The sequence below is a fragment of the Benincasa hispida genome, chromosome 2 (assembly GCF_009727055.1).
Source record: "Benincasa hispida cultivar B227 chromosome 2, ASM972705v1, whole genome shotgun sequence".
NCBI lineage: Eukaryota > Viridiplantae > Streptophyta > Magnoliopsida > Cucurbitales > Cucurbitaceae > Benincasa > Benincasa hispida.
The window spans coordinates 16,350,746-16,369,071 of NC_052350.1; the positions used below are offsets into that span (position 1 = coordinate 16,350,746).

Here is an 18,326-nt window from a genome sequence, read left to right on the forward strand (position 1 = left end):
ATTTATATGAGTATTTATTAGGATGTTTGTTAATGGTTCAGATCTCATTCTAAGAGCTTTCTTCGCCTTATTGGGAGCTTCATTGTCATTTGATTGGTATCTCTTTGTTTTAACTTTTGGATAGGAAATAACTTAAGATGTTTATCTACCAAGATCAAGACCTCAAGATCCTTCTTCATGTCGATTCCATCAAAACGTTGTAAGCTTCAATCACCTTATAGATTTGTTGCCATTGATAGTTGTGATTGTGACTGATGATGACCTTGTTATTGGCCTTAGATTTGGCCTTGTGCTTGACTGGTAAAAAGTAGAGATGCAAAATTTTATCGGTAATAATTGATTTAAGTTATTATTGTTGGGTTTTATGTCCTAAAACTCGTGGTTTGTAAACAACAAAACTTATTCTGAAATTTTCAATAAGTTGTTATTGAATATATGAATTGTTTATTTCGTTTTAGAAATAAATCCAATAAACTAAAAGATCCATGACTATTACATGAGTACTTGAACTAGAGACATAAAAGTGGATCAAGTTCGAGTAAATAATCAAAATGATCTATAGTATATGAATAAGGTTGGGTGCCTTATTCTGGTAACACTATCGGATGTGACTCACTTTGTAGTTGTTACAAGAAATTGTAAAGTGCTATAGACGATGTGATCCTAATTCGTACATGTTATGACATGAGGAGTGGGGGTGTTCTGTTCAATGGGTTTGTACAAGATCGGACCACGAAATTAGTCACTCTTACTTTATAACGCTGTTTACTATTTAAGACTGAATATTTCAAAACGATGACTTAGGTAACTTGACCTTAATCCTGAGCTAACTATGAACTCCTGTTTATTCGGGACCTTAGATTTGTATAGGTGAGGGTTGACTCAACAACGCCAGCTCAATAAACCTCCATTTCAGGGGCAAGAACGGGTAGATAACTGGGGACATATGGTGCAAGATGGAATTCACTTTACCCACTTTTAGGGATAGTAAAGAGATTGTTCCCTTAAGTGCTGACTCCAGGTCTTAAACAAGTGGCCCCACCCTCTCATTGGCTTGAGAAGGACTCGGTTTGTTGATAGGATCACAAACCAATTATTCATTAGAGAATCCGTGGAACTTAAGGAACAAAAGTAATATCGGGGGGTAAAACAGACATTTGACCCAACCGTTATTATGAACAACATGTGAAGGGTTAACTTACTAATCATGGTTATATCAAGTGGACATAATATATCTATAGTGAGAGGAGTGCAACTACGGACTTTAGTGGAGTAACCCATTAGTTAACGAATGAGGGTTAATTCGATGTAAAGAGTTTAACCAATTAATCTCGAATCATTGGAGTCATGATCTGTTGGTCCACGAGGTCCTCCTACTAGCTCGTAAATGGATTAGCCTTAGAGTAGCGTGATATATTAATTTGAAACGTTCAAATTAGAATTAAGAAAATTAGTAATTATATGTGATATAATTATACATTTAATTTTTTAGGAATTGGAGAATTGATTAATATTTAAATATAATTTAAATATAAAATTCATGAATAGAGATTCATGATCGTGAGTTTTGTGTTAAAATTGATTTAATATTTGATATTAAATTAATTAGAATTAATTAAGTTGTTTAATTAATTATTTATTAGAAAATTAATAAAATTTTCATTTTTAAAAACAAAATTGATTTTGAAAATTAATTTGAAAATAAAAAATTGAAAACAACAAAAATGGAAAAATTGGATTTCTTCACTTTCACTATGTAGTAGCTCACTCATTTCCCATCTTCTTCTTGAGTCAAATTTCCAAAGCATGAGCTGCTCTTCATGCAACAATCTTCATTGAATGATAATCCTGTAATGAATAGAGAAGATCGAAATGGAAATCGGGCATGCAAACTAATGCAATTCATGAGTTTTGCTGAAAAACTTGAGAGGTTGAAGAAGGTGTTCTTCAAGTTGCAACAATGTGCTTGTTCTCTAAATTCCCTTAATTCAAGCTTATTTTGAGTCCCACAACTCAATTTAAGACTCCAAGAGAATAGTAAGGAAGACCTTGAGGTGGTTCACAGGAAGATTTGTAGCTGAATTCGAGTTTCAAATAGTTCTACAAAGGTATATCATGAAACCCACTAATTAGTTTATGAGCATACTTAATTTATAGCCAAAATTAATGAATTAGAATGTTTATTGATCCTTGTTGCTTTCGCTGCATGCTGGTATCTTCCAACTATTACTGCATAGATAATAAAATTGTATGAGATTGTTAAATGAGTGATGGCATACTCGATTAGGAGTTTTGCAATATGCTTGGAGTGATGGTGCATGTGTTTTGTGGAAAGATTATTATGAGCATTTTAACATTCACATTTTGTTGGAATTTTAGGTGTTAAAAAAAGATGTGTTGGGTTTATAAGTCTGAAATGTTTAACTATGTAATTTTTTCTTTTGGTTTGGTATCAGTGGATTTCTAAATGACTTGTGCTATTAATTCAATAGGTTTTTTTTTTTTTTTTTGTTATGTTTGTTTATTTAATATATGTCTATTTTTTTTGTTTAATATGTGTCAATCAGAAGGTACAAATCAACTTTCAAAAGAAATGTCCATTGGGAGATTAAGAGAATTACTTTATTTTGTATCATTTGTATACTTTGTTCTAGGAAATGATTACATTATTCTTTTTTCTTTAATGTTAATAGATTTATAAAATTTCAATTATGAATGAAAATCATGGTATTTAATGTGTTATGAAGTATTTAATATGTAAGGTTTGACTCGAGTTACGAGTTTGAATGATATACAAATTATTCTTGTTGAGAAAAAAAAAGTTGTACATTTTATAGCCATGAGCAAAGCTATAACAAAATTTATATAGTGCAAAAAACGTACTATCAAAAGATTATTATAGTAATTATAACTATTAGAAAAGACTAAATAACCCTGCTATAGCATAAGATTAAGATTATAAGTACTATATTATAGCATTAAAAAAGTGCTATTATAAGTTAAAGATAGCATATTATTTTAGCTATATAAACATACTATAGCTTTAATAAAAGACGCTATTAAATGTTTTTATAGCAAAATAAATAAGCTATACCTTCATACTTTATTATAACATCCAATATAACTCTACAAAAACGTTATAAAAAGTCTCAAACTTTTAATAACTGAGCTGTCAGGATCTTCGAAAAAGGCTATAAAAGTAGCCTTTTCGTTAGCTATTGTATCCATTATTTCTTTGCTAATGTCAACTCAAGGTTCACTTGAAACATCTAAAGGTGTATAAAGACCATGTGGTTGTATCTTAGACTCAACCTTCTAACATTTGAAATATTGCTTGCACACTTTATTCACATTCTTTTTCATTTTCAACCAATAAAAGTGATCAGATAACATACCATATATTTTAAATTCCCTAAAATACCCCATAAGTCTTGCATGTGAGCCCCTTTCACAAGTAACTCCTTAACAGAACACTTAGGAATATAAAGCTCACCCTTCCTAAAAAGCATTTCATTAAACACAAATCATGCATATTTTTTCCTTCTAAATATTAGATATACATATCATGAAATTCAGATTTCTCAACTTTGTAAAAATCAATCATGTGTTTAAAACCAAGAATTTTTGCATCAAGGGAAGAAAATAAAACATACATTCTTAATAATGCATCAACCACTATATTGGCTTTTAACGTGCTTCAAGCTTTCATGATTTGTGCACATAACAAACTCTTTTGGCCACAAGTAATGGTGCCAAACTTGGAAAGCCCTTATAAGTATATGTAATTCCTTGTCATACATTGGGTAGTTAAGTTGTGCTCAATTTAGCTTCTCATTAAACATGAGTGGTCTCTTTTCTTGCATTAAAACAACACCAATCCCCATCCCACTTGGATCAATTCAATCTAAAAAATATTTATCAAATTCTAGTAAAACATGACAAGGTACATTGATCAATTTACCATTCATTTCATAGAATGAGTTTTCTTGCTTTCCTATCCATTCAAAATTCACATGCTTTCATTTAGTGTTGACTTTATACTACTGAAATCCTTAATGGACCTTCTATAAAAACTAGCCAAACCATGAAAGTATCTCACATTGGTTGCATTGGTGGGTGTCAGCCATTCTCAAATAGTTTTTACCTTTTTTTTTTTTTTTTTTAATCAACTTTCACCCTATTTTTTTTACAACAAAGAATCCTAAGAAGTTGACTTGGTCTTGAAAAAAACCACACTTTTTAAAATTCATATAGAGCTTTTGTTAAAGTAAAATTGTCTTCACATGCAAAATATGATCATTCAAACTTTCTGAGTAAACAAAAATGTTATCAAAGTATACAACAACAAATTTTCCAATGTATTATTTCAAAATGCGATTCATTAGTTTCATAAACATACTTAGTGCATTAGTAAGACCAAATGACATAACAAGCCACTCATAAACACCCTTATCCTATCTTCTACTCAACCCCCCTCAAGTGACACTTAAGTATCCTATCAACATTTAGAGACTTGTGAAGCCATAAAGACTTACTCCTCCATGACCTTGAAACCCATGGATTACCCCAAATATTGAAAGAATGTCCATTACCGTGAGCCATAACCTTAATCCTTTGCTACTTAATCAGTTGATTGTTGAATTTGTTCATTAGTATCAGAGTTATTTCCGCAAGAGTTATTAAGCAGTAAGTGTCAACTAAAGGGTTGCTAACTTCTGTCAGTCACACCCTTTCTCAGGCTCGGAGAGTAGGCTGGGGCGGGGTGGGACAACTTGGTATCAGAGCATAAGTTTCTGGGACAAGTGAGGAATTAGTTTATACCAGCTTAGTATCAAAGTATAAGTTTCTGGGAAAGTTGAAGGGTGAGTTGATACTAGTTTGGTATCAAAGTATATGTTCTTGAAAACCTGAGAGTTGAGTTTAGTAAAACCAAAGGGAAGTGTGGTAAAGTAAAGGTTTAAAGAGAAACCTAAAGAATTAGTCAAAGTGCGACTAAGAGGAAGGGCGGAAGTGGCATGACCTAGCAGGGAACCGGAGTTGGAACTCACAACGCTACCTGAAGATCTACCGAGGAAGATAAGTATGAATTTAAGTTATTCTTATTTAAAGTTGAGCCATAACCTTAATCCTTTGCACCTTAGGAAAACAACTTCTCCTTCCAACCTTATAAAACATTCAACAACCTATCTCGAATCCTGCATAACATAACACGTTCACTACAATCCTTTACAATGTGAGCCCCAAATATCATTCTGATGACAACGTGTAAGTCACGACTAACTTTGTTAGAATGAAATTCTACATGGGTATACTTGTATTCCTATAAACTATAAAAGAAATTTATCAGATTTAATAAATCATCAAACATACGTTAGATTTTAAACAATCTAATCTCAAAGCTTTAAAAAACAACAAATTATCATCATCATAAATCAAAGTCGAAATAACATAGCAATAGTTAATAACTTGTAGCCTTTGAAAGTTAAAACATAAATTAAGCCCTAATCCTTGTTTCCTTAACATCTTAATCAATGATGTATATTCTATTCTAACCAAACGGGAGTTAAAAGTATGCCCAAAATGGTTAGTGGGAGGCGAATGCGTACAAGGTTAGATTAAGGAAGCCGTTTTGTCAATGAAAATTAACAAAAATAAATAAATAAATAAATAAATTAGAAAAGGCGTAGGTGGGCGCCGGAAAGATGAAAGAAAAAAAAGTAAAGAAATAAAAAAGCGTAGGTGGTCGCACGTGCGAGTATGAAACTCGCATTTCATTCAGAAATCCAACTATTCCTACTTTTCCGTCTACTGATTCGCTCGGCTCTGGTGTGTTAAAAACCCGCGAGCTGGGCGACCGGCATGATCGCGAGCGCGGCCAATACTCCGCTCTACACCCCGCCATCGGGGCCTCCCCTCGACCACTCTTCAACCACTCGCCATTGCCCTTCCAACTCATTCACCCTCAGCTTCCCACCCACCCCCTTCCCAGATCCTTCTCTCTCGCTCTCCAACCACTCCCGGATGGACTTCGCCGGACGACTCGCCACCAGTTGCTTCCGCACCCGCAAAGGCCTAAAGGTGGAAGCTGACTTCGCTGCCGAGGAATTCTTTTACCCCGATGCCAAGGCGCCGCCTGAGCACCTCGTCATCATGGTCAATGGTCTAATTGGGAGGTAATCTCTCATTCCTTGCAGTTTCATTCTACTCTGATGCCTGCTCCTACAATATTACTAGCTTGTTAATTTGTGATCGGATTTGGATTTCGGTATACATCGACCTTTCTTCTTTTTCTTCATTTCTTCATTTCTTCAGTGCTGCAGATTGGAGATACGCGGCAGCGCAATTTGTCAAGAAGCTTCCTGATAAGGTTATCGTACATCGTAAGCGCTTACTATTCCCTCGATCTTTTATTTGTTTTGTTGGTCTCCTTGATTGGTTACCACTGACCACTTATTGTAGAAGTTCAATGGAGCTTGTATGCATTTGATGCGAAGATTTTGTTATTTTTAGTGTATTTACGATAATATAATGTCAAAAGCTTTTGACAAAAATGGATTACGTTTGGGTCAATACCAAGATTAATCGCATCATGCAAAGACTACTTTCGGCTGGGAGATAGTGATACTTTACCAAATAATCTGTCTAACAGAAGATTTATCCTGAATTTGGAATGGTTTTCAAACCGATCCACCTTTAATATATATATATTTCAAAAGAAAAAAAAAAAAAAAACCTTGAATATAAAAAAAAAAAAAAAAAAAAAAAAAAATCATATCACGTGAGTGGATGAAGCTGGGTTACTTCTGGGCCGTAAGTCTGGATCCAATCTTTTGATTTCAATGTTGCTTAACCTATGACCATCATGCAGAGAAATAGCGAGTGATGGGGGAAGCTGAATCAGTGTCTGTAGGGCGAATAGTATATCTATTAATTATAAGTGCAAATTTAGACAACAAAATTGAACTCACCCCTTCAGTCAAACAATTCAGACTGTGAACTAAAGGGGATATCTCTTGGATTGTTTTGGTCGACAGTGTGATTAAAATTATGATTTAGTAAGTACTTTCTCTCTGTGTGTTTACTTAAAGACGTTTGTAGCTGATCCAAATTCTAATCCACATTTCACTTTTCTTGATACCTTGACTTCAAGAATATTCTTTGGCAAGTGCATAATGTTGAACTTATGGCAAGTGCATTGTGTTGGAACTCCTTTATGTCAACCCTTAATGCTTACAGGTAATATTAATTTCTTTGCTTCTAAACCATTCTTCTTGAGCAGGCAGTGAGTGTAACACTTCAAGATCAACATTTGATGGCGTTGACACAATGGGAGAAAGACTGGCTGAAGAGGTATCTTGGTTCTATATATGTATTCATGATCCATCTCAGAAAAGTTTTAAAATAGCATCCTCATAGATATTTGTTTTCTCTCTTGAAAATTGATTTTGTTGAATTTCTCAAAGCTGTTGAGGACCTTACTTCAAACACCATCCAATGCAGGTACTAGGTGTCATAAGACGTAGGCCAGAGTTGCAGAAAATTTCCTTTGTGGCCCACTCTTTAGGTGGGCTTGTCTCGAGGTATGCCATTGGAAGGCTTTTTGATCATATCCCTCAATTGGAATCCTCAGGGGCTCCTCAAAGTTTCTCTGCTGAAGAGAAGAAGCAACATATTGAGCAATTCCATCGTGCAAGAATTGCTGGATTGGAGCCTGTGAACTTCATAACAGTTGCAACTCCCCATTTAGGTTCACGAGGAAATAAACAGGTGATTGAGCTATTTATTATGTGCACTTTAAAGTTTAGACTACAAAAATCTGATCTAAGAAGCACGAACACTTTAATTTGATTAGTGTGTCCATGCCGGACACTTAGACACTCTGACACTCGTTGGACATGTATCAAACATTTGTTAGTGCAATAGATATGTTAGACACTAGTTGTATAAAGCCAAAATAAGACCAACATTTGGTAGACATGCATCAAACTCTTCTTTTATGTACTAAGTCAACACATATATAATAAAAATAATAAAATTTGAGAGCGTAATACATCAAACTAATTTTTTACTTATAGAAATAAATAAACTCGTTAACTTTAAATTTCCTTCTTGTTTAAAAATGATATATATGTTAAAAAATGTGTCCTTGGAGTGGCCATGTCCTAACTTTTTTAAAAAATGACGTGTCGCTATGTCAATGTCGTGTCGTATCTGTGTCTTGTATCCGTATCCGTGCTTCTTAGAATTAGATCGTCAAGCAAAAAGTTGAAAGAGTTGTTCAGAGTATGCATTTTGCTTTCCATAGGGCTATTGTCTGTCGATCTTAAGTCTCCATCTCACACATTATTCATGAGGTAGTTAAAAAAAAACTAAAGCACTACAGAAAACCAGTTATAAAGAAGAAACGTCAAAGATTTGTTCGTAGATTGTGCATTCACTTTCCCATAGCATTGGGGTGGGGTGGGGTGGGGAGAGGGTAGGTTGAGGTTGGATTTATCAATGGAAACATCCACTTTTAATGGCTTGGTGTTTCTTTTGTTTCCTCAGTTTCCAGTTCTTTGTGGTCTTCCTTTCTTGGAGAGAAGAGCTTCTCAAACAGCACACTTAGTTGCCGGAAGGTCTGGAAAACATCTATTCCTCACTGATGATGAAAATGATGGGAAACCTCCTCTTCTCCTTAGAATGGTTACTGACTCTGAAGATCTAAAGTTCATGTCAGTGTTGACTTTTACATAAGAATAGTAAGTTGTCTATACTTTGTATGTTATTGGTGTTTGACTTTGTATATTGTCTTTGGACTTTTGTTATTTAGCTCAGCATTACGTGCATTTAAGCGTCGGGTGGCATATGCAAATGTGAATTATGATCATATCCTTTTACACTTAAGAGATAAGTAAATGTTTCATCACTTGTTGACATGGAATAAGCTTGAGATATTTATGTATCACAAGCTTCCTGATCACAAATTGTTGAGTTCAGACAATAGATGCGATTATGATTTATGAACCTAATAAAAATTTGTAGACCAGAGTGATCTAATGTGGAAAAAGAATTAATAGGAGTTATATCAACAATTATATTATGTTAACCTTCACTTATCATTAGACATGGTTGGGTGGAGAACATCATCCATTCGCCGTCAACATGAGCTTCCAAAGGTAAGGTTTTTTTTTTTTTAGTTTTTCACCATTTATGTTTCTTAACCTTTTTCTTGAGGAAGATTAAACGTTTCTTTTCTTGTTGTTCTGCGTCCAGTCAAGTGAGCTTATGAAAAATGACAAATACCCACATATTGTCTACGAGGAGCAATCAACCCATGATGATGTCTGCAATAAAGCATTGCTGGTTATAGACCAAAAATTCGACTTAGAAGGTCACCTTCTCTCCTAGCCCCTGCTCTAAAAATATACTCCATCTGCCTGTATTTCTGTTAGTTATCTGATGTCTTTTAATGAAACTATTTTGGAAATGAATCCCTTTGGTAGTAAGTTTGGAAAACAGATGCACCATCTTTATTCCACTGGAGAAGAAAACTCGAAACTTTTCTCGATTCTTTTAGAAAGTTGGAGGTATTCGAAACTTTCCTCTCTTAGATGACATTTTACCAATTTACAAAGTATTATACCATATAAGTTCATCATCAAAGAATTCTAACATTCACTTATAGTAGGAGATTGAATTGAAAAATGTTAAAATATAAGAGTAAATTCAAACTTCTTAAAGAATGGGATCTAATTTTAAAAAAACATTCAAACATTAGCAAACATTAGGGATTAACATGCATAAAGCCTTGTTTCTATGTGCCCCATACCTTCAAAGATCTAAAACTAGAAGACTGAAGAGTATGCTTTATGAGTAGAAGAGAGATTACAAATTTGCCGAATTAGGTGGGAACTCAATAGGGTGCTGCTGTTTTTGTCACCGACTCACCATATATATTTCCGTCTTGCCACCAGCTTCATTAATTATGTAATGAACTTGACCATCTCTGCAAGTTCTTTGGTGCGTAATTCTGATTTTATCCTGTTTAGCCTTGTGGTTGAAATAGTTTTTTCTTACAATATGTAGAGGAGATGATTAGAGGTCTTAATCAAGTTCCTTGGACACGAGTGGATGTTAGCTTTCAGAAAAGCAGACAGAGATACATTGCTCACAGTACCATTCAGGCAAGTATCGAGTGAAGTTTAAAAAAATAATAATAATAAAACAAGTACAGAAAAGCGATTTCTGGGATTGTCCTTGATTAAATTGTATCTTTACTTCCATTATATACCTTCCCATTTTGGCCCACAAAATTATAGTTTTCCCTGTTTTGATTTCTGAACTCTTGAAATATTTATTTTAGTCATGACTTTTTTTTAAAGCAGTACTTTAAAAAATAACTATTTTGATTTCCAACCTTTCAAAGTGTCTATTTTACTTTTTGAACTTTCAAATAACTATTTTGGTTTTTGCTATTATTTTGTCACTTAATAATTTCCATCCGCCTACAACCCGCCTCAACTAACTTTCATAGTTTCAATTTATGCTAATTTGTTAATACACTTATTTGAAGTCACCTTATCCGTAGGCTAAAACAATGATGACAACTTACAAATAACCACCAGAATGTTTTTCTTTTAATATTAAGTTTAGGGACAAATACACATATGAAGGTTAGGGCTCAGATGGAATAAACTTAAATGCTGAAGGATTAAAATAGGACCAAAATGTAATTTTAACCATTGTTTATTTTTCAGACCTACGGAATGATATAGTTAGCTTCTGAACACCTATTGCTCAAGCATCGACTCTGTGTACCTCTGTTCTGCTCTTTGCAAATCGTTTCCCATTTTAGCTGTGAACATATCTGACGTATTAACAAACGTTTGATGCCTTCAGGTGAAGAGCTATTGGTTGAATTCTGATGGTGCAGATGTGGTTTTCCATATGATCGATAACTTTGTTTTATAAAAAGAATCTCAAACTTGGAATGAGTGTTTGCAGATGCACTTATCTGTATTTCATGTAAATTTTTACCAGCAATATATAACATGTATTCTTTATTATCAGTGACGAATCTTTAGAACATCTTCTTATACCTTACCTCATGATTGTTGCTAATATTTCCATGATTCTCAACCCCTGTATTTTCTTCTGTATAAACACTTTTTTTCCTTTTCTGGGGTTTCCCAGCCTTGAGTTATGCCCGGATTTTTTTGGTACCTGTAAGTATTCCATATATTGAGAGAGTTGAACCTTGAGATATCTTTTATTGAGTGAAGCTATTGGCATGGTATACACAGACTTGAAGTTTTTCCTATTTGCTGTAAATTTGTGGAGTTGCAATGTTTGAGACATGAAAAAGTTTTGGGTCCTGATACAATGTTAGTATTTTGTGTGGAAATTGGTTTAGCTACGATTGAACATGATAATTTTCCGAATGGTACCTAATTTTGGTACAACAAATGGTACAACTTGAAGGTTAGTCATGATCTTTTAGGGATTAGGTGTGTTAAAAAAACCCGATAATCCAACCAACTCAGACTAGTTCGGGTTGGATTTTATTTTGGTTTGGGTTGGGTTAAAAAATATTTAAAAAAATTAAATTTGGGTTGGGTCTTGGGTTACCCCTTTTTAGGGTTGGATTGACCCGATCCGATTATATATATGTTAAAAAAAGAATATGACAATCAAAATTCAAAAAAAAAAAAAAATGGTGATCCAACCCGACCCAACCTGGAAATTTTGGGTTGGGTTGACACTTAAAAAAGAATCGATAGGGTTCATTTAAAGCGAATCCGAGTTTTCGGGTTGGTCTATAAAATGCTTCCAACCTGATTCATGTACACCCCTGTTAGGGATAAATATCTTTTTGATCCACTCATTTCATACCTGAAGTTCAGAATCTTGTACTAAGATTTTCTGTAACTACTATTTAATTTGTTTGTGTTTGAACGAACTTGTTTATAAACTAACGAACAAGATCTAAGTACAATTCCCCGGTCTTAAACCAAAGTCTTTGTGAAAGCAAGAAAATAACGAATGGAGGAGAATTCATAGTGAGGTGGTTTGGTTTGCAATTACAAATTCCAACTCAAAACTTGAATATGGAAGATGGTGACGGAGCCATGAAACTCGTGTGTGATCCAAGATTGAGAATAGTCAATTATTAAAATATTGGGCTTCTTGTTGGCCACTCAAATCTCTAATTTGTGGTCCTGATTGTCTACCCATTTTCTTGGGTGACCCCGTTTGTTAATTTGTGGAAAATATAACCTAAATATTACTCAATTATTAAGTGACGATGTTTAAAAGTTTTAAACCCATGGCACATGGCTTCTCCTAGTTTTAAAGCATGGAGGGAAGTACGTCTCCAAGTTAAGATAGAAATGTACTGTGTGCTGAAGCCAATAATTGTGCCTTACTCATTGGGCTTTCTCCAGTCGATGGAGATAGAAGAAGAGAGAAATATCCCTAATAGTAATAAATTCATATCCCCTTTTGAATTTGCTAGAAAAAAATATCTATGCCTATTGCAAGATATCTTTATGGAGAGCACAGTAGTTACATAAGAAATGTCTTTAAAAAGTGGTGCCTCATAACTTCAAATTTGGAAAAACGATCATTTTTTGGCGGTAAACTTGACCTGTTATTTCAAATTTAACCATAAACATTGAACTTCATCAATTTAAATCTCAGATTTGATAGACTATATCAATTTTAATCCTAATGAGACATAATTAATGATATAAATTGATACATTTATTCAATTTTGAGGTAAGGTAAGATTGATTCTATTTGTCAAGTTAAGGATAAAATATGATTTTTTTCTCCCAAAAAAGTGTCTAATTCATCTCCAAATTTTAAATGCTGGGTTAATACACTCTTTAATTCTGTAAGGTGCTTAATAACTTTGAGTCACCGGATTTTTCTTTCTTTCTTTTTTTCTTTTTTTGTTCTATCAGGTCTTCTATGCGTTTATTCTTTGAACCAAATTATTAAAATTAAAAGTTTAGATTTTTTCTAATAAAAAAACTTAGATATTTTATGGGCTACATTTATCTTTATGCAATCTCTAAGTTGTCCATTAAAAATTTATCATATAGCATTGATTTTAAAAAAAGTTAAATATTTTAATTTTTTTTGGTTAAAAAATACTTTTGATCCCTAAACTTTCGTGAAAGTAACAATTTAGTCCATAAACTTGGGTTAGTAACGATTTAATCCCTATATTTTTAGTTTTGTAACAATTTAGTCCCTGAACTTTAGTATGTAACAATTTAATCATTGTCAAATTTGTAACAATTTAGTCCCTAAGATTAAAAATTTATCAAAATTTGATGTCAATTTTTATTATTTTATGATGTAGACTTTGTATTTTATAAAAATATCGAATCTCTAATTAGTTTATCAGTTAATTTATGCAAGAAATCTCATTAAATCTTAACATTAATCTCTACAATAGAGACTAAATCGTTCCAAATTTGAAAGTAAAAGGACTAAATTGTTACATAATAAAATTCGGGAATTAAATTGTTACAAAATTGAAAGTTCAAGGACCTAATTGTTACTTTCACGAAAGTTTAAGGACTAAAAAACAGCTGCATGGGAAGCTGCACCTAGTCAGTCATTGTCCTTTTTTTAATACAATAATAAAAGTTCAAAGATTAAGTTAGGTTTAAAAACTACTTTAATCCATATACTTTTGGTTTTGATTCATTTTGGTCCTTATACTTTCAAATTGTTCATTTTGGTTATTGTACTCTCAACTTTAGTTTATTTTGGTCTGTATACTTTTAAAATGTTCATTTTAGTACTTTTAACTTTGATTCATTTTGGTCTTTATACTTTTAAAAAGTTGTCATTTATATTCCTTTTATTTTCACTTTTAAATGATAAAAATGGTTTTTTTTTTGAAAGTTTAGGACTGTAATGAATCAAAGTTGAAAATATAGGGACAAAAATGAACATTTTTAAAATGTAGGGAACAAAATGAATTAAACTTGAAAGTATATGGATCAAAATGAACATTTTGAAAGTAGAAGGACCAAAATAAACAAAAATCAAAAGGACAACGACCAAAATAGTGTTTAAACCATTAAATTATTATAAAAAGAACAATACTAGGCCTACACACTAGTCACAAGAAGTCAATGTTGTGGTATATTTTTACAAAACCATTTTAGCTGACAAAACATCCTTTGGATTAATTTGAGAAAAAAATATTTGTCAAAAAACTCATTATTTATTTAAACACTTTTGATAAAAAAAAAATGATTAAAATACACTTGAAAAGCTATTTGAATAGTTACGAAACATTCTAATTTCTTTCAAAATGACTTATTTTTTTAAATTAAACACTTGAAAATGTATTTCAAACACACTTAAAGTCTATTTGAAAAATGACTTTTTAAATACTTATGAACATCTTTTAAAGTCATTTCAAACAAGACTGATAGGGAACCGTAGCCAAGTGGCTAAGGCATAAGTCTGAAGGCGTGGTTGTATTTAGGCAAAAGAGGCCCCTAAAAGGTGGTGTTTCCTGAGCATCTATTGAGTGATATGTTGTACGTACATGTGGTGTTCAAACTTTTCTTTGTTGGAAGAGAGGAGGCTTTTCCGGCTGAATGATATATATATGTGGATGCATGGGATGATGAACAGTTATGTAAAACATGAACCTAGCTAACAGCATATACCAAGTTTATTTGAAACTTAGCCTCTCGCAATTTAAACATGCTTCTGCACAGATTGATGTCTAAAATGGGTCCTCTTCTTTAAATCTTTTTCCACCCATATATCATTTTGGTGCAATATCATTGGTAGTTGGTTTGATGATATGTGTTCGATGGAAACTTTTTGTGAAAAAAACCTGTCAGTAAAGTAAATTAGTTTTTACATAGGGCTAAAGCATCAATCAATTGCTTCCTTTATGGGTGATAATATTTGACAGTCACTTGGAGCTCTTATCCACACGACAATGTTAAACGTGAGTCTATTGAAGTTGTCAGCGACGAGGACAATTAGCTATCGACCTAGTGACCCTTTTTGTGAAAAAGATCCCAACCTTGGTATGTAAGGGACTTTCTTTTCTTTCTAGATACCTGTAAATATAGCAACCAAGTCTAAAATATTAACAGATATAGTATAATGCAAAAGAATTTAAAAATATAGGAAAAATGTGATCTAGCTCTCAAGATCTATGAGGGATAGACCATATCGCTAACAGGAGTTTGTCAGTGATAGAGTTCTTTAAAAATATTATTATATACTTAATTATCAGAGCTCCTTGCATATATAGCAAGTGGGGCTAAAATATTTCAAAAATACAAAAGTTAAAACTAATTGCAAATATAGTAAAATTTACCTTCACCTCATGAAAAATGTCCACAAAGACCATTAAAGAGACAAAAATACGTTGAAAGAACAAAATTCCCGATTTTGGAAGCCTATCAGCGATAGAATCTTTCAGTGATAGAAGTCTATGATTGATAGACTTCTTTTATATATAGACCTCAAGAAAATCACAACTCCCAAAATGAACACACATGGCTTCAATAAGCTCATCATCAGAATCTCTCTCTTTATAAAATGTCAATTTAATATTTGTTTCTTTCTTTTGAACTTGATTTTTTCTTTACTTTTTGGAATAAATTCCTTAATCAGGGACAAAAGTTTATCAACAATGGACTCCTTTATAGATAAACTATCACTGACGGACCTCGATCACCGATATTTTGGTATCACTCATGTGATTATATCAAAGAAATATAATAGTGTATCAGTTATATAGATATTATCACTAATAGGCCTCGATCACTAATATTACTATATCACTCATATAAATTCTATCAGTGATAGCAAAATTTAAATCCAACTCAATGAAAATGTCCAAAATATCCAATCAAAGTCTATTATTGATAGATTTTGCTATCGATGATGGAAGTCTATTACTGATAGATTTTGCTATCAATGATAAAAGTCTATCATGACAAACTTCTATCATCCATAGATTCATATCAGTGATAAAAGTATCACAAATAGACTATACCAATGATTAGAATCTATGACTTATAGGCTTATATTATTTGAAGTTTATCAATGATTGCCAATAATAAATTTCAAGTAGCATATAGCAATTTATCACTTATATATAAAGCTATAATTGAAAGAGACTTTTATTACGTACTTTGAGGTTTCAATCATAGACTCTATTATTGATATGATTTTATCAAAGGTATAAATAGTCTATAAGAAGTGTATCACTGAACATATATTAGCGGATTCACAATTTTTGTTTAATTTCTATAATTGATAATAATTGATCACAAATAATTATATCAATGATAAAATTTTTGTTGGAAATAGCACACCCTCAGACGATGAACAGAATAGCAGCAATGATCTAGAACGGAACCTACAAAACAAAACCTCGTTATAGGCTGAGTCACGGAGCTCGCTGTCTTTAACACGTTTCGCGGCTCTGACCAAGTGTGCAAGCAAGTCAGGAATACTACCATATCGTCTCCAGGATAAAATAACTAAAACAAAACTCAATTGGAAATGCACTATTTCCGACCGGAACACACACCTTTCTAACTGAGTACTCGGAAAATGGGAAAAGAAAAGAGTGGAGAGCGATGGAGAATGAAATGAATGTTTTGTATTGAGAATTGTTGAGAGACGTGCCTTTTATAGGCCTACAGAGCTGAACTGCCGCGAGAGCAAAACACATTTAGCCTCTGAATGTACGTGCGGAAGACGGGGGCGGAAGACTAAGAAGGCCAACGGCTAACAATTTTTTTTCCTTTTTAATAAATAAATAACAAAAATAAAAAAAAATAATGGAAAAGAAAAAATAATATTTTTATTGAAAAATAATCACAAACACGCGCCTCGCCTCGCATGCCCATCCGATCAGACGAACGGACGGCACACATGTGGAACGTCCACCAAACCCACATTGGTCTACTCCCTCACTCCCTCCAAATGGTGCCCTTTGGAGCCCAAACCTATAGCCCAATATTGGAGTACAAAAAGGAGACTCTTTTTTCAAATTTTATCAATGTGGGATTCTCAACCAAAAGTTGATTCCTTTTAGTTTTTCCTTTTTTTAAAAAAAAAAAAATTAAAATTTCACCCAACAATTCCCAACTTGAAAATTTAAACATAAGAAAAATTTTTCATCGAGCAGTTTCAATCTATACAATACTGTGCATAAGCAAAAATGTCTTACGACTTGAACATTTACGTAGTGTAGATGATTCAAAATATACTAGAGTAACCATTGGTTTTGAACTCTATCTCTAACAACATCTTGCACATAGTGTCATTAGGGTGTAGCTCGAAAGCCCGTGCTTTAAGGCCTATCACGTGTATCTCGGTTTAGTGAACGCTCTAGAGAGTTAGCCTAAAAAACTCCATAGGAAGCGGCCTCCACTTCCACATTCACATAGATGAGTCTATCAAGAGTACTCTTGTAGCTAGGTACCCCACTTCATCAAGTATAGAACTCATTAAGAACTGAGTTCAATCTCTCTTACGTTTCCGGATATCATGCTCAAACTCTAAGTCATAGGAATGGAACTTTGTGTTTGTTTTAGCATGATTCGCTATATATCACTTGTGATCAGTTATTACCCGTTGAATCTGTTTCTTGGGATCTCCAGTCTACATGTTGGGTTTTCTTCACATTGATTCATCTTTTTATATGCATGAGTCCCATTCTTTCTAAGGCTCTGAAACTTTCTTTCAGGCCAGTCCTTTCGTTAAAGGATTTGCCAAATTTTCATCAGTCCGTATATGATCCACTTTAACTGCATCAGTAGTGAGAAACTCTCTAATGGTACTGTGCTTACGACGTATTTGTTATTTATGTTCGTTGTAGTAACAGTTCTAAACTTTTACGATTGTTGTTACTCGTCTTGGGGCTAACGTGGGATCTGCTCAAGGACCTACCTACTGGTTTAGGTAAATATCTAATGCGCTCCCTGACGGAAAAGGTCCTTTTTTGAGGAGAAACTATGCGCTTTTCAAAAATGGCTCAGACCCGACAACATGATGGCCGCGCACGAGACCACTTCGATGTTGAGTCGGGGGATGCGAACATAGCGGCAGCACTATCGCAATGGATCAATATGGCTGGTATCGGCTTTTCCATAAGAGAATCTCTAATAGCATACTTCTAAGCCAACCTACTTCTTCACAAGTTGTCGCTAGTGCTATCATTTCTGACTCCATCATAGATTGGGCTAAAATAACCTATTTCTTGGACTTCTAAGAGACAACTCCGCTTGCTATATTAAAGATATAGCTACTTATAGCCTTTGAATCATTCGAAAGAT

At 33.4% G+C, this 18,326-nt stretch overlaps 1 protein-coding gene across 3 annotated transcripts; it reads left to right on the forward strand.

The window, feature by feature from the left end:
* The first annotated feature begins 5,724 nt into the window (after window positions 1-5,724).
* LOC120071563 (putative lipase ROG1) lies at window positions 5,725-11,252 on the forward strand. Of its 3 annotated transcripts, none has more exons than XM_039023901.1 (10): window positions 5,725-6,173; window positions 6,313-6,380; window positions 7,280-7,350; window positions 7,501-7,767; window positions 8,548-8,714; window positions 8,813-8,868; window positions 9,106-9,158; window positions 9,256-9,373; window positions 10,069-10,166; window positions 10,740-11,252. In XM_039023901.1, the coding sequence occupies exons 1-10, from the start codon at window positions 5,860-5,862 to the stop codon at window positions 10,755-10,757; spliced, it is 1,230 nt and encodes a 409-aa protein (XP_038879829.1). In that variant the 5' UTR covers window positions 5,725-5,859; the 3' UTR covers window positions 10,758-11,252. The 3 variants fall into 3 exon arrangements, 2 of the variants coding, with proteins under 2 accessions (XP_038879829.1, XP_038879828.1); XM_039023900.1 differs by having other exon boundaries at window positions 5,726-6,173; window positions 10,882-11,252; XR_005480286.1 differs by lacking the exon at window positions 10,740-11,252 and having other exon boundaries at window positions 5,726-6,173; window positions 9,256-9,569; window positions 10,069-10,158.
* The last annotated feature ends 7,074 nt before the right edge of the window (window positions 11,253-18,326 follow it).

Bases quoted from the DNA above. Each gene is read 5' to 3' on its own strand.
- LOC120071563 (XM_039023900.1), top strand. From the start codon at position 5,860: ATGATCGCGAGCGCGGCCAATACTCCGCTCTACACCCCGCCATCGGGG. The intron at 8,715-8,812 runs GTCAGTGTTGAC...TTTGTTATTTAG, and splicing joins TCTGAAGATCTAAAGTTCAT to CTCAGCATTACGTGCATTTA. The intron at 9,159-9,255 runs GTAAGGTTTTTT...TTCTGCGTCCAG, and splicing joins GTCAACATGAGCTTCCAAAG to TCAAGTGAGCTTATGAAAAA.